General features: G+C 38.7%; 1 protein-coding gene across 2 annotated transcripts in view; it reads left to right on the top strand.

Moving 5' to 3' along the window:
- Positions 1-16,235, top strand: part of uacab (uveal autoantigen with coiled-coil domains and ankyrin repeats b) — a 51,573-nt gene that overhangs the window by 10,470 nt on the left and 24,868 nt on the right. Inside the window, exons 1-2 of one of the 2 annotated variants that reach the window (XM_008276043.1) lie at positions 14,399-15,127; positions 15,727-15,857. In XM_008276043.1, coding sequence (XP_008274265.1) covers positions 15,092-15,127; positions 15,727-15,857 — 167 coding nt within the window. In that variant the 5' untranslated portion in view covers positions 14,399-15,091. Of the gene's footprint in view, positions 1-14,398; positions 15,128-15,726; positions 15,858-16,235 lie in introns of those variants that run through there. The other variant, XM_008276042.1, reaches the window with a different exon arrangement.

The raw sequence follows: 16,235 nt of genomic DNA, 5'->3' as shown, positions 1-16,235 counted from the left end.
GGCTCCAATGTACATGCTGGGGTGTAATATATAGAGTAGTCAGGTAAATAGAAACCATAGTACTGACGTACAAATGTACTCAGATAGGAAATAGCATGATTTGATATGAAAAAGAGTAGTGGTGTTCTGAAAATGTTCCTTAAAAAATGTTATAAATAAAAAATTTCAAAAAAAAGAAAGAAAGAAAGAAAAAGAGTAATGATATAGAGCCTGCCACTTGCTTCTCAGAGACTTCATGTTAATGAAAAAGCAATGCTATTAAAACCACTTTGCAGCAGTCTGCCTGTTAGGTCATGGTATATATGCAATATATCATACATAATGCTGATATATGTATCCATACTGTTAATAGATGCAATGTTGATCTTAGTGGTGGAGGAAACCTTGAAGTGGAGTGTCTGCAATTCTTTCAGTGGGAGCATGAATTTGCAATCTGGCTGCAAATTTTAATTGTTTCTTCAGAGCAAGTGTAAATTTGCCAGATGGTGTAAAACTCTTGGGGTCAGCAAAGTCATTAGGGGACCATGAAAACCTGTATCAAATTACATGGCAGCCTGGCCAGTAGTGTGTGATGTCTTGCTTTGACCAAATTATTGACAGAGATCTGCACTCGGTCTCAGTTTGCATATCTGTCTGACTTTACATCTGGTTTTTTCTCCGACCAGAGGTTTCTGCTTTGTCCATAGAAATTTTCCTTGTATTTACTTGCCATAGGAAGCAAACTGTCTGACAGGATCAGCACAAGTTTGTTTTAGACTGGATGTTGTGTTGACTGTATAGTAGGTTGCAGCACAGCGATCTGTGTTTTTAGGATTAACGTCTGGCTCCATGAGAGTAGCCATGAGGTCATCTCAGCAGTGTTGCTTGTCTGTGTTCCCATGCTGCCCCGCAACAACCTGCATGGAGCAGAGAGCTCATGCTGTGGAGAAGCCACCAGGGAACAGTGTTTGTGATGGCAAAGTTCATGTGTGTCTTTGTTTGTATCATGTTTGTTTGTCAAGTGTGAGTTCGGGGCACCTTGTGTTTAACCTCACTGTTGATGTGTAATATGAACTGCGTGAGTTTGGCTCTGTGATTGAGATTACCAATGTTGGGGAGGTTAGCGTGTGAGAGGGGTCTGAGTTTATTGACTGACTTTGGGTGGGCTGCAGTTGACATCAGCCCGCACACACACACACACACACACACACACACACACACACACACACACACACACACAAAGTCAGTCATGCCGAGCAACAGGAGCACAAAGATTTTGCTGATGAGGGGCAAACTACTGTGCGATGGCTCAGGCTAAGCCTCATCAAGCTGTGCTCTCTCTGCATTTGTAATACAAACAGGAAAGTCAGGAACACATTTGGACTATTTTGATACTTTGTGAGTTCAGTACAAACAAGATAGTGTGAGAAAGAAGGTGATGGAGCTAATTAATGCTTTTGTCTGCACCAGTGCTGGCTTCAGTGTAGTCTGCAGGCTAAAGGTTCACTGTAAAAAGCTCATCGTAAAATGTACAGTAACTAGCTGGCAGCAATTGGCAAGTAAGTTGCTGTAGTACGTTCTACAGTAAGCTTATTGTATCACAATAGCTATGTTGTTATTAACAGTCAAACAATTATTACTGTAAATGTTGTTACAGTAATAATTATCTTGCTGTAAATGGAATTACTGTGATAGGCTACTGTATTTTTGATGAGAACATGAGATTACTGTAATAAGCATTACTGTATTATTTTAATACTGTAAATTAATTAGTTGTAAAATAATCACATACCATAAAATAAACACACTGTTGTCACAAAAAAAATCATTTATTTTATCAATTCACTCAACTTCAACATTTAAAATTTTAAATTCATAGACACATATATACAGATCCATACATTTTGGAAAGTCGAAGACTTAGTGAGAAAGACGCCAAGTCGGCAACACTGAAACTTACCAAAAAGAAAATTTACCAAAAAGACCTAGCTAATGGCCCAACAAAGTTACCAACGAATGTAAAAACCAAACTTCATCAAAATTTCATTAGCAAGTAGCTTACTTTACTAACGTTCGATATGCTAACTTGCTAGCTAAGGAGAGTGTGTCTCTTTTCTTCTCTCACAGTCAGTTACCGTTAGACACACTGGACCGCTACCTGACAAAACTACTTGGCTTTAACATAAAATTACAAAATTATGAATTGAAAACTCTAAATTCTACAGTCATTTTTGCAATTGAAAAAAGAAAAAGGAAATGTGCCTGTTAAACCTGCCTGCAGCGTTTGGATTTCAGAGGGTTAAGCACACCAATCACATTAGTCAGTGAGAGCTAGAATAATAAAGTTATGAATAATTAAGGTTAAATATTCAAAGGGAGTCCATTTAAATTAGCAGCGTTAATGAGACTACATTTTACTGTTGCCTGCTGATGCAGTAAGCAAGAACACAAGTGCCCCATTATTGTTAGAATGGATGATGTTTCTTAACTTTGACAACCTCAGTTGTGTAATAAGTTTGTATTAGGTGACTTTTTTGGCAAACATCTTGCTTGGACTGGGCTGCTACTACTTTTAATATAAAGGAAAACAAAATGTCTAGCATTTTAGTTCTTTTAGATATTAGACTGTCTTTATTTTCATTTTATGCATACAGCACATCTTTATTATGGCTGCCTTTTGGCTCTGTTTAGTAAATGTTAATGAGAAACACAAGTTTAGATTTTCCAGGAAGAACTGCTCAGTCAGAACTTGGTAATAGTAAAGAATAGATGCATTTCACTTGGTAAAGGGACAAGTCACAACCTGTTCTGCATCTACCTGATTTTTATCTTACACCATGGGATTCTGTCTTTTTTTTTCAGGAATTGCATTGCTTTCCTAGAATATGTCTGTGTAGATTCTCAGTCACCTGTGTCATGGAGCTTCAGTCAAAAGCAACTAGACTTCTCTCTCTGTTTCTGGAAGACCAACAAACAAACAAAAATCTTAGGATTGCCTTCTTAGAAACTTTCCCTGAGCTTAAATATGATTTATCCAATAAAATTGTGTTGCATACATTTGTCTTTACATATTTACATTTTCTCATCACAGGTGTTTTCATATAAGACACGTAGCCACTTTGTGATCTGCAACAATTTGCTACCACATAGCCAGTTGAAGATAATCTTGCATGTCTTCAATATGCTTATGTTTGTATGAAGTCTAGTCCATCTGACCAACCCTCCAGTCACATTCCTCGTCCTGCCTGTGTGTGTGATAACTTGTGAGTGCTGTCCAAACAAGCATCAACACAAGTCTTTTTGCCCAAGTATCAGCATGCCCAAAGAGTTGCTCACTTAACCAAATACAGGCATGCAAAATTCCTGTAGTTTTTGCATCAATATTGCCTCATAATTCTCTTGAGGTGAGATCAAACAGCAGCCTTCATTCTTCCACAATATTCCCTGCAGCTAAATAACATTATGTATGCTGCCACATGTATTAACATGGAGTTGACACACCAATTTTTCTGTCTTTGTTTGTCCTCTGCAAGGTGGAGCAGTGGTTAGCACTGTTGCCTCGCAACAAGAAGGTCGCCGGTTCGTGTCCCGGTGAGGACACCCAGGATCTTTCTGTGTGGAGTTTGCATGTTCTCCCCGTGTAGCGTGGGTTCTCTCCGGGTTCTCTGGCAAAAAAATTTAAATTATTGTTATTTTTAAATATACTGCCTCATTCTAAAACTACTGTAGGAAATTACTGCAGTGTTTCTGGTTTTAGAGACCTAAATATGTTCTTGCTGGCTGGTTGGAAATAATTCTACAGCTCTGTGTTTGCCTTGTTCGTTTTTTTGTTTGTTGTTTTAAATCTCCACAGCATCAGACCAGCTGGAATAATATCAGTCATACCAGCAGCCATCTACAGCCTCATAGCCCTGCATGTTTTTAATTCCTCTGCTGTGGGACATTGTTATTTTAATGGTGGCTGTTAAGAAGTGTCAGCTAAGCTGCTGACATTTTACAGGAAATGGGTATTTTTACCTCATTCAAGAGCAGCAGAACTGGTGTCTTGAAAATAATTCCAGGAATTTTTCACCAAATGTTCACAAGCTCACAGTGACTATGCAAACATGCGGATGTTTTGCAGGTCTAATGTCCACCATGTTTACCGTCATATCTTTGTGTGTTGGCATGTTAACATTTGCATTTTTGCACTAAGCAAGTCCATCTTAAGCTAAAGGGAATTTTAACAACAACATTTTGTCCTAATGCTGTCTCTAGAGGAAAAGTGAGAGGATCACCTAAGATGTTACTTTATCTATTTCATGTATACCATCCAATATTTGTCAAGAGATTGTATCTAAAACAAAAAAGTCTACCTTATTGTGTTGCCAGATGAATAGTCAGAGGATCACTGAAGTCATTAGGATTAATCCTCCAGGAACCATGAATGTTTGTACAAAATTTTGATTAGATTTTATATTAGTAGACATAAATGTGGTGGCATTGTTAAAATTAATTTCAATTTGATGTTTTTTACTATAGTTTAACTTCATTGGGGCACCAAAGTTTGTACTCCAAACATACAGTTGCACTACATAGAGCAATTAACCAAACTCTTGCCATCAAATGCAAGAGTTTTTTTTTTGTCCTACATATCATAATTTCAATTCATTTAATTGAATAATAAGGGTATGTTATCACTCCAGATTTAATAACAGGCATGAAGGTTTTTTTTGTTTTTTTGTCTTTCATTGACTGTCTTATAAAAACCATATTATGGCCTTTGTGCTTTTCATGATCTTGTGGAGGGACAAGGTTCACAGGGTTGGGCAACTGGAAAGCTGACCCCTTTCCTTGCAGCAGGGCTCGGAAGTAGGGGAAAATAGCAAGGAAACGCTTTGCTCTCCAGGTCATAAGTCATCTAAAATGGTGTGACCTAGCAGCTGGATGGACTCCATTTTGGGTCTCTGGGCAACACAAGTGAGGATATTTTTAGAGGCTCATTAGATAACTTTCAGTGATCTACGTTACAACATAAGTTTTCTTTGTTTTTTTTTTAGCAGGCTCTGACTTTTTTAAAGTATCATAAAAGCCATATCTTATCAGTTTGTACCAGTTTTTGAGGGCAGACTGCTCCAGACAGATTTACACTTGTATGCATTTTTTTTCTGTTTCCCTAGCATTGACCTGACTGTACTATGATTAGTGTTCAATGTCCGAGAATGTTTGTTGTCTTTCTCTGGTGCTTTTCAGCTCACACAACTTAATGTGCAGGTGACCGCAGTGGTCATGATTTAAGTGTGTCAGTGTACAGAGAATGCATTTTTGTGCAGTTAGACAGCTTTGTTTTTTATAGTTGTACTTATTTTATGTCAATATGTAGACAGTTATTTGTAGTTTGACAAAGGACTGCCCCAAGTACTGTTTTTTTTTTGTGGGATCTGGAGCTTCAGCAGCAATCAACAGTTAATATTTGAAGCTTTGAGGGGGTTGGGGGCGCAAATTGCCCAGTTGTAGAGACAGGGTGTGTTGAAATACTGCCGTGTTTGGAGACAGTGTGGTCTGGTTCCATGTTCTCAGTAATTTTCTGAAGCCTTTGGCTTTAGCTATGTTAATTGGTCTTGTGTCCGCAGTAATGAATTCCACTGACTCTCTTTTCTCTGTTATTAGTTTTTGGACCTGTAGGGTCTGCTGTGTTGTTTTTTGTATGGTTAAGGATGTTGATGACTGTGATGCCTGGGGATACACCTATGGACAAGTTATTATTAGACTGGGGTACTTTATGTTTTTATGCCAATAGGTGCTTTAGCCCCAGATGCTCCCACATTATTCCTTATGTTTTGTCCTCCAAGCAAAGTAAGTGGGAGTTTTCATAATATATGACATTACTTTGTTGGCAGATAAAAGCAGCTTCATCATAGCAACTGGACATCAGCTAAGCTAAGTTTTCTAGCTATTATGGTCTCTGTTTTTCACATCATCAAACAATAGTCTGCTACTCACAGCATTCAGGTGAATTTCCATGCATTGCTGTGCAGCCCTGGAAGGCCAGTTTCAAACTGCGTGTTTGACACACTGCATTTGTCCTGTCATTATCATGTCACTTAATTTAAAGTATTCTCACACAGCTGAGTTCTTCAGTATTTTGTCTTCCCTTTAACTGCCAAGATGAACTAAAATGTTCTATTCACTACTAGTAAGAGGGACCCAAGTTTAGATTGATATATTTCCACATTTTAGCAGGGCATTTAAAAGGTGTAAATGTAATACAAGAATGTATTGACCACATGTAGCGCAAAAACAAAAAAATCAAAATGCAAAACCTGAATACCGACACAAATATCCGAGTAGTCAAATATTTGTGTCTCAGCTGTACTCTGAGGATTGCAGGGGTCCACATTTGACTCGCATATTTGACTAAAAATAGACGTTCATGAACAATAAAATGTATTTAGGAGCATGTGTGCAAATCAAAAAGTATTATATTGTGATTATGATAACACAACAATAATAAAAATGCTAAAAACTTAATTTGTATAACATCTTTAAAAACTGAGTTTAGTGCTTTGCCCAGATGGCAGTATAACAAAGGGAAGCCAGAGAGTCAGGCTAAACTAAAGCAAGCAGAATTAAAATGAAGGATAAACAAGAAGACAAAAGATGCAACACTGCAAAATGTTAATAAAGCAATACAAGGAAAAAACAATAAATTGCAAGAAAATAAGAAAACAAATGTAAATGGAAGTCTATCAAAATAGGTTTTAGGAAGTAATTTAATAGAAATCACTGATTTTGCGAGCCTTATCTCCTCAGGCAGGTTTTTCCAAAGCTGAGGGGCATGATGACCATAATGTTTCCCTGTGCTTGTCCAATAAAGACCCTTTATGTTGGTTTTTAAAGGAAAAAACAACATAAAGTGTCTGTACAGTTTGCTCATATTCTCTAGTATAGTAATGTAGTTTGGCTACTGACGTATTAGTAATGACAAGAGACGAGGGATTCTCTTGCATGGAAAGAATTAGCATTGAAGACAGCCTTTGTGTTTTAGCGTACAACTTTGGTGAACTGGGCCTGTTATTTTTCTGTTTACCACCAGAGGGTGTGTCGGTCTGTTTTTCTGCATCCAGTGTATTAAGAGTAGGAGCTACCCAGATATACGGGTGCTACATACATGCCAAAAACTGAGTGTCTCTTTCCTCCACACACCTGGCCTGAGCCATCAGTGGGTGTTCTGACGGTCTGAGAGAGAGTGTCACTCTGAAGCGTTGACTTACCTGTTTGATAATGACAGATGCTGATGCAAACATGCTGTATCTTGTCACCCTCACACCTCTTCAGTCCTCTCCACATTTTTTACTATCTCACATATTCCTTGTCTTTCTCTCCTCCACCCTTTCTGTCTCTGCCCCTGAGGGGTTTCAGTTACACTCTACATGCCCAGACAGTTGCTCAGTTCACTGCTTCATGCATTAGTCTATGGTCACAGATTAGAGAGACGTGTGTACTGGAGTGGGTGGAGGTGTAAAACTGCTATTACAGACAGCAGTCTTAGTAAATCCCTGTTGATTGGGAGAAAGTGTCAATGGAGAGAGCCACATGTTCTTATCAATAACAAACAACATCTTTAAAAAAAAAAAAAAAAAAAAGTGTCCTATGGAATTAATGAGCTTGGCGTTTCATTACCCAGCAGGTATTTTAGAAATGACTGACTCAGAAAATATAACACGGCATCACTAACTGGATCGCCCCTTCTATCTTTTATGTTCTCCTGTTACCTAATGGATAACTCCTCAGCATTGTGTGTCCATTTTTGGGTAACAGCTGTGACTCACATAATTTCTCGAGATTTCTGTGGCACAGTTTCTGGTATTTGAGCTTGCTCTTAAGGTTCTCATTAACACTGATGCAGCAAGCGTTTTGGCTTTTAACTGCCATGGTATATTACACCAATAAATCAAATTGTCACTGAGATATTCACACAGCATGCAACTATCTTAATGTCACAAACAGGCATCTCTGGGGATGAATGACTAAAATAGAAACTCATTATTAGTGTCATGTCTGGATCTTCTCCTAAACTAGAAGTAAAGATCTTCTGCTCAGGATTGAAAAAGGATATTAGTCATCATCTCTGAAACATCTGCGGTTTGTTTGAACTCATTTCAGGTAATTGGTTTGTGTGGTATTGCTATGTTTACCTCATAACAATTATCAAACAAAGCAGACGGCACGTCAAAACTACATAATTATTCAGATAAACTCTTAATTAAACAAAGCCTAATCCTTGCCAGAAGCTGTGCAAGCAGAACGTTATGAAATGAAATTTCATTAAAATTCAAGCTCTGGGGGGTCACGTCACCACTCAAGTGAATAATAGGATCAATACTAAAATCATTAGGTTTACTGTTTGCTGTATGTTTAATATAGTCACTCATGGTTGTAATCTCAGTGTGAGTTTGTCTCTGAAGTAAGTATTTTCTTATCCCAACCCATCTTGGCCTATAATTGTACCAGACTTATTTTACTATCCCAGAGCTACACTACTCACGAACATGTGAGTAGTGTGGCTCTGGGATAGTAAAATAAGTCTGTCTGTCAGTCTGTGGTCTAGACTGAAATTGCCCTCCAGCTATGGAATTTGATTGTCGTTAAGTTTTTTTTTTTTTTTTTCAAAGACATGCATGTTCCCCAAAAAATGAATTCCCCAAATTTGAACAAACTTCTGACTTCACCCTTAATGCCACATGGTGTCTAGTGCCATGAGACATTCATGCCCCCTTATATGAACTAAAACAACTTTTGTAATTCTTCACTTGTTGTCTAGCATGTGTTTTTGCGTTGTCGTTTTTTGAGTGATTAGTCCTAATAAGTAAATGTACTCGTGATGGGCATTGAAAACATTATACCAGCTAAACATCAGCATGGTAGCGTGATGACCTTAACATTCAGCTAAAAGCTACCTCAGAGAGCATGACTGTGGAGTCTTGTGACTTGTGAAACTGCAAATAGTAATTCTGATGCCTCTATCACTATCTCACACTGCCAATACAGACGATAAGGCCATACTAACAGAGGTGAAGAGATGTGAAGAGATGTACATATATATATACTGTACATGTTCTGGTCTTGATGTTGAACCCTCTGAACCCCAAAGTCTGCCAGTGAGTTTAAAAGGCAGGTTTTATTTCAAAAATCACCAAAATTGTATTGTTTGTTAAAGCCAGAAACTACAAAAACAGAATTATACATTTTCAACTGTCTGACAGAACTCCAGATTGGAATCAGAATAAGTAATACTTTATTGATCCCAGAAAGATTGCGTACGTTAAAGTTGGGCCTATTCGAAGTCTTACAAATATAAGCAGTACAAGATATATAGATAAACACAAGTAGAAAGACATGATATAATATAAACATAGGTACAAATATGTCCTTACATGTCATTTAAAAATTAAACTGTATGCACTAAACAAACTAAAAATTAAACCTGAACTAAAAATTCTGCACTTCTCAGCACAACTAAGAAGCCATCAATGAGGTCAGTGTTAGACCCCTCTTTCCATATCCTTGTGCAGCCGAAAATTTGTGTCCACAGGGCATCTAGACGACACGAGCAGGACTGCGCATGCTTGGCAGCAGCGTATATGCACAGAATGCATAGATACAGTCTTCTGCACATGTATGCAATGCAGTCCTCCAAGCAGACTCCCATGGACCAGAAAAGCACCATAATAACAACTATGTGTCCATGGGTGTCCGCAGCTGTCATAGGTAAATTCGCAAAGGAGTGCTCACAAGGCTTAGCTCAGCTGCAACCAACAGTAATATGACAAAAAATTCTGTGACTTTTTTCGAGTGACGTACAGGCTGGGTTTATGAAGAGTCAGCAAGTTGTTGGAAGATACATTCAGCACAGTGAAATGTCTAGGTAGTCGTGTGTAAGTTTGTAAAAATGTAAAGATGTTGCCAAAGAGCCAATCAATATCATTGGAAGAATGTTGAATGTACTGATTCCTTTTTTTTTCAATTTTTAAAAATAAATAATTGCCCCTTTTTTTGATGTGTACAGTTAAAAAAATGATTTTTGAGTTCTCTCTCCTTCTAGCCATAGTTATGCTGTTAGATGTGCAGTACTTAATATTGCAGTGAAAAATGAGCCCACAATGAGTAAATAGGTGGCAGAAGGAGAAAATGTCCAGAAACTACTTGATGTTAGGAGGGTTAATATAAAAATGGCAAGACATGGCTTAAATTAAATAGTAATAGCCTGCTTTGTTGTTTGTAGTTCTGAGAGTCCAAATTGAGCAGTTTGGTGTTGCATTATATGTCTTTATCTTGTCATGCCGGCTAAAGTACGGTCATTAAGGGATAGGATCAGATGTTTCAAGGCTGTCCTAATACAACAATCTTGCAGGAGTGCAAAAGTAATCATTGTTAGTGTCCATACTGGTCTGACTCACTGGATGGAGAATGCAGGAATAAGCCACTGGCCATTTCAGTCAGCTTTGTCTTTCTTTCCACTGTCTGTGTGTAAGCAACCTCTGCACTGAAATTTTCAAGTTTTGCAGGGGATTTGGATCATATAGTCAGACACCCATGTTATTATTTTTTGGGGGGTTGGGTGGAAGTAGAAGAATGAAAAAATTTAATTTTGGCCATCTCAGGAAAAAAAAAATGTCTTCAGGAATTGTTTTGTTCAGGCAAGGTTGCAATTATTGTTTCATGCCAGATCGTTTTGGCACCTTTTTCATGCTGTTTGGCAGAAATAGCTGATCAGGTATGCGAGTTAAATGCTTGCTACGTCAGAACTTATTGTGCTTATGAAGCACATTAACTCTTTTTCAAAAAATTCAAAAACCACCTCAAGTGAGCTTAAAATATACAGAATTACATGCATAATAAATATACATTGTGGCTAGTGTTTCTTTTTTGGGGTGTTGTGAAGGTATCTTTGCATTGAAAACATTAGAAATTGGCACGATACACATATGATTACCTGTAAGTATTATGTTAGCTTCAAATGAATTTGGAATGCATTAAAGCACGAAATGAGAACATGTGATGTTTTTTCTCTTTCTGTTGCATTGGACTCAAAAAAACTTGTACCTTCAGGCAACCTAAGTGTGAAAGTGTCCTTTTTGTCACTTTTATACACTTTTAAGATTTTTTCATCCTTACTTTAAAAGCACTAAAAGAAGAAAAAGCACTGCAAATGGTGTGCACTTGCATACACCTTTACACTAAAATGTCAAAGGTTTATATTTTATGACATAATGTCTGTCTCTTTGCAGACGTCTCCCACGATCATGATAATCCTCATAGTAATTATCATATGAAACCACATCAGTAACTTCAGCACTGGATCCGACTATCTCTTAACATATTGGCTTATAGCTTTATGTTTTGGTCTTTGCTTCAGTCTGTTATCAAATGACCAGTTAGATATTTCCTGCTGGTGATTTCATCTGTGAGGACATTAGAGACCCATTAGTCGGGCCAGAGACTGTGAGAGGCAGGAAACTGAGGTGTTGGACAAGTGTCAGAGGCTGGAGAAAGTGATGGAAAACCTGAACTGAAGATGAAAGGAGACCTTACTGAAGCATTCCCAGACTCCCAGAATAATCTGTGAAGACAGGTAGAGGCCTAACCTGCCTTATCTGGTGTCAGGTGATGTTATGCCCCTGAAGTCACTGTGTTAAAATAGAAACTTTAGGTAATGTGTTTGTTTCAGCTCCAGACAACTCGTGTTGAATATTGTTCCAGCTTTAACAACACAATGTACAGTATGTACAATATATTTCATACATGCATTGGGAAGCTGGTTGCTCCAAGACAGATTTCTTTTTCTTTTTTTTAACTTGTCTGTGCTCATTTCTTTTTTGAAGGCTCACCATGGCTCTCGCAAAAACAAGTTCGGTCAGTGGGTTGATCAGTTGGTCCATTGTTGTGGTGGAAACTAAGTCCATTGCCATACAGCTTGGTTCAGATATTTAGTGGTGGCCAGTAGATGAATCCTGACCAGAGTTAGGGTTTTACCAAAAATATCTGGACAACCACTGATAAATGACCATGAACTACTTAGTTTTATAACCAAATACTTGAAATTCAGCCTCAGCCCTACCATTTGTTTAGTGCTGTTATACTACATTTGCAATGTAAGCCTTACTGCTCAACTTGGATTTGTTGCTTAGTTTGTTTGTTCAGTCCAATATTTGCTAAAATACTCCATGAGATACCATCAAAAAAGTGTGTCTGCCACAAACGTAGAATGCCATGAAAATGTTTCACAGCTAGCGACTGTTAAATTACGTAACACGATTCTTCTGAATTGCACATTTCCACAGTTTGAAGCTCTGCATAGTCGTACAACTGTTAACCTGTTAACTCCTTTGCTAATTAGTTTCAACTCCTTTGCTAATTAGTTCCCAACTTCCTGGCACACACTGTGGTCTTTGTCGTCCACTGTAAAAGTTTATTTAAAAAAAATAAAAATGTACATAGTTGGGGCATATTCAAGACCAAAATAAGGAAGATGGGGTTTTGCAAACATAAAAATCCATCCATTTTTCTGGTTTACACAAAAAACAGATTCGCGTCTCATATGAGCAACAAACATAAATGTATGTTTAGTTTTGTGTTTTGTTGCTCATGTGTTTGAAAATCCTACTCTACTGCTGATGTTTGTGTGGAATCAGATTCACATCAAATGACCAGTCACATAGTGAAATAAAAACATGCCACAAAAGCATCTAAGTTAGATTTTTGCATCAACATTGCAATTCATCAAAAGAGAAGCAATGAAAAGTTGAAACTGATAATGAAAAATGCATCTTATGTCAGTAAGAGGTAGACTATTTTGGTGTTAAGATATTTAACAGAAGTGGGTTAATTGTTTCATAGAATTAAAGCTACAAAAATCAAGATATCTAGGTATTTGGTTGAATTTCAAACTTAAAAAGTGCCCCTATCCCCTTACCTTTCCTCCTAGTATCTTTTAGCCTTACATACACTTCACATTAAATATTGTTACGCTCAGCATTTTAAAATATACCAGCCAAATATTTACGTGCTTGAATTTGCTGTCATTATTTCAGCAGTGTCCGGTTCCAGTATATGACAGTAAATCAGGGAGATACACTGGCATCACATTGACGTCATGATACGTAACTAGATATATCATCTGTTATCATCGTCTTTCCTGGTCTTAAAAGATGCAGTACAGTAAAGAGATTCAGGTTTAGATCATTTGACTGCTCTGAGTAAAAAGAAAATTGGCGTCATAGCTAGAAAACCTTTGTCACGTATGCATAGTTCAGACCAAATTTGTTCTGGTTGTGCACATAGTCATATCACTGTATAGCATCAAGTTGTATTTTAAAACCTGTTATGATATCTGATGTGGTAATATCGAGCAGCTCTTCCTGAAAGACGGTGACAACTACAGTGGCGACTCCTGCTTGCTAACAGCCCTATTATTAACTAGTGCATAAACAGATTCCCAAACAAATACACACACACACCAGCACACCCATGTGAGATATTTACGTGACCAATGTATGTAATGGCTAGGTGCCATTTTGGCGCCTTTGTCTCCATGCTGGGCTGAGCAGCTTTCGTAAGTTGACACCTACTTCTTCATATGACATGTCATGCGGAGGAGGTCTTTTTGCATGTTTGTGGATATCAGTGTTGCTCTGTTAACGCCAGTCTGGCAGCGGACAGTAACACGAGCCCGCAAGGAGCTGATGCAGTGTGTAAATTAAACGGGTCCCCTTGTACCTCTTCTTCCTTTCCTTGGGTTACTGTCTCTGCACCTTTTTCCCTGTGATGTTTCATAAAAGAGAAAGTTGTGCTTTTGAAGTGTTTACCATGTGGGTGTTAGTGGAGGTGAAGAGGCTGTATAGTTGTAGTTTTTTGGTGGGGCTGCAGTCTCAGACAGTTGGTTGTAAAAAGCTGACATCTAACCTTGCTACCGTGCAGCACAGATCAGGGGGCTTTGGAGCCACACCACCCTCTTTAGATGGATGGGTTAACAGCAGCTTTTGGCCCAGTAGTGTCCTTTGAGGGTCAGTGCCAAGACCACTTCAAATGTGCAAATCATAATCCCCCTCTGACATTAATATTTTCAGATGGAGGCAAACAGGGAGAATGGTTGGGGGTGGCAATGTAAGCAAGGTCTTTTTGGCTGGCCTTGTTTCATGCAGGCAGTGGTGATAGACATTAAAGCCATTACTCATGGTGCAGGCATGTCCAGAATGTATTCTTAGCCCCTGTCTTCCTATCAGTCACTACAGAAAGGTTGGAGGGTCAAAAAATAAAGAGGTAACCAGTCTACAGAGCTGTCTGCACCGCTGCTGTTTACCAGGGAGGGGGTGATATTTTAAACCTGGGAGAGCTCACATATTTACCCCACTGAGCCTGACTGACCTTGCCATTTGGTGGGGTGAAGAAGCTGGAGACCACTGACAGAGCAGAGAAGAGGCAGCGAGAGAAGCCCGTTAGTTGCTACTTGATAAGCAAGCAGCTTGCAGCGTTTGCAGTCAGAAAACAGAGCAGCAAGCAAGAGGAAGAGTATCAAAACCGAAGAAGACTGAGTTAAGCAAAAGGTGCAAGGATAAAGGCGAGAATAGCGGGAACGACTTTTGGGGGAGGCAAGGAGTAGCCAGGCTGAGCTGACTTCCCCCCTGAGGAGGAGTTGCAGTTGCCGGCCAGGGCAGGTCCCGGTGCTGGCAGGGCTGGCCCTACTGCTTCTCCACCTCCATTCCTTTCTCCTCTCTTACTCCTCCTTTTCCTCCCTTTAACCATCCACCAAACTGCTGTGCAGTGATGAACTTGCAGGCAGAGCTCATGAGCAACAGAGGAATGCTTAGAAAATCCAGCCAAATGAACTTCTGTGCTTCAAGTGAGGGAGACTCGTGAGGTTGAGCCTTCGACAGGAGTCCCACTGCAGTACAGACTCTCACCCTTTGTCTTCTCATCCATTTTTGTTGCACTCACTGGTTGAGTGCACTGAGAGGCTGAGGGGTTTTTTATATATATATATTTTGATTTTCTCATTTTTTTGCTTTTGTAAACCGGAACCGTGGCAACTTTTTCAGTAGCGCGGTGCAAGGACCAGCTCCACTCACCCAAGATGAGCCGCTGGCTGAAATGCACCTCCATGCACTTTGTAGGTATTAATTGTCAGTAATTTTACTTTGTCACCAAAAGCTAATTTGTTAATTCTTTATTTGCAGTTATTGTTTCCTCTGTGCTTGTTATTTCATGGACATGGGGAATTACTTCAGAGCTTTAAAAAAGTGACAATGTGATAAGGAATTCTTCCTGAGGCATTAGGACAATTACTATTGATGGATCCCTTTGACTTTTTAATTGCTTCACACCTACATTGTACATGCTGTCAAAATGATGCATGTGTAGTATTATCTATTTGATTTCTGTTCATTGCTGTTGTGTACATACAAATTGCTTGTGCTTTAACTTCAGTTAAGGATACAGTGTGTGCTTGTTTGTGCTTGTGTTCTCATCATTTTGACCTCCACTATAAATCATCATGCTTAAATGTGCTTCTCAGAAGCCTTAAGAGTACTTTGTTCCCATGCTTTGTAGCCATCACTCATAGGGGGGATTTAGTAATACTGCAGTACTTCACATTCTTGGCACGTTCTGCATTAACTTCTCTTCTAGTCTATTATTGTAGTAGACAATTAAGACGGAAAAACTATCAAATGTACTGTACGTCTGATAGTTCAATTTGATCATTGTCAGAACACAGACTGGAACAAGTATGACGATCGGCTGATGAAGGCAGTGGAACGTGGGGAAGTGGACAAGGTTGCTGCCGTTCTCAGTAAGAAGGGCATCATCCCCACCAAGCTCGACGTTGAAGGACGCTCTGCGTGAGTAAACACAGACAAACACATCTATATACAGACACACACACACATCCCTGCATAGTATGATGACATACAGTGCCGTGAAAAAGTATTTGCCCTCTTCTCAAATTCTTATTTTTTTAATACTTCCCCCAATTCAATGTTTAAGACCATTAAACAAATTTAAATACTAGACAATAAAAACAAAGTAAACACAAAATGCAGTTTTTCAATGGTGATTTAATGTTTTAGGGGAAAAAGGCTATCCAAACCTACCTGGCCCTATGTGAAAAAGTAATTGCCCCCCTTGTTAAATCAATAATTAACTGTGGCTAAACACATTTTTTGGAAAGCTGAATTCAATTTCACTGACCACACCCAAGCCTGACTACATCCAGACCT

The sequence above is a fragment of the Stegastes partitus genome, unplaced genomic scaffold, assembly GCF_000690725.1.
Source record: "Stegastes partitus isolate 25-593 unplaced genomic scaffold, Stegastes_partitus-1.0.2 Scaffold64, whole genome shotgun sequence".
Lineage (NCBI taxonomy): Eukaryota > Metazoa > Chordata > Actinopteri > Pomacentridae > Stegastes > Stegastes partitus.
Note: the sequence above shows the minus strand (reverse complement) of the source record. Positions and strands in the feature narration are given on the sequence as shown.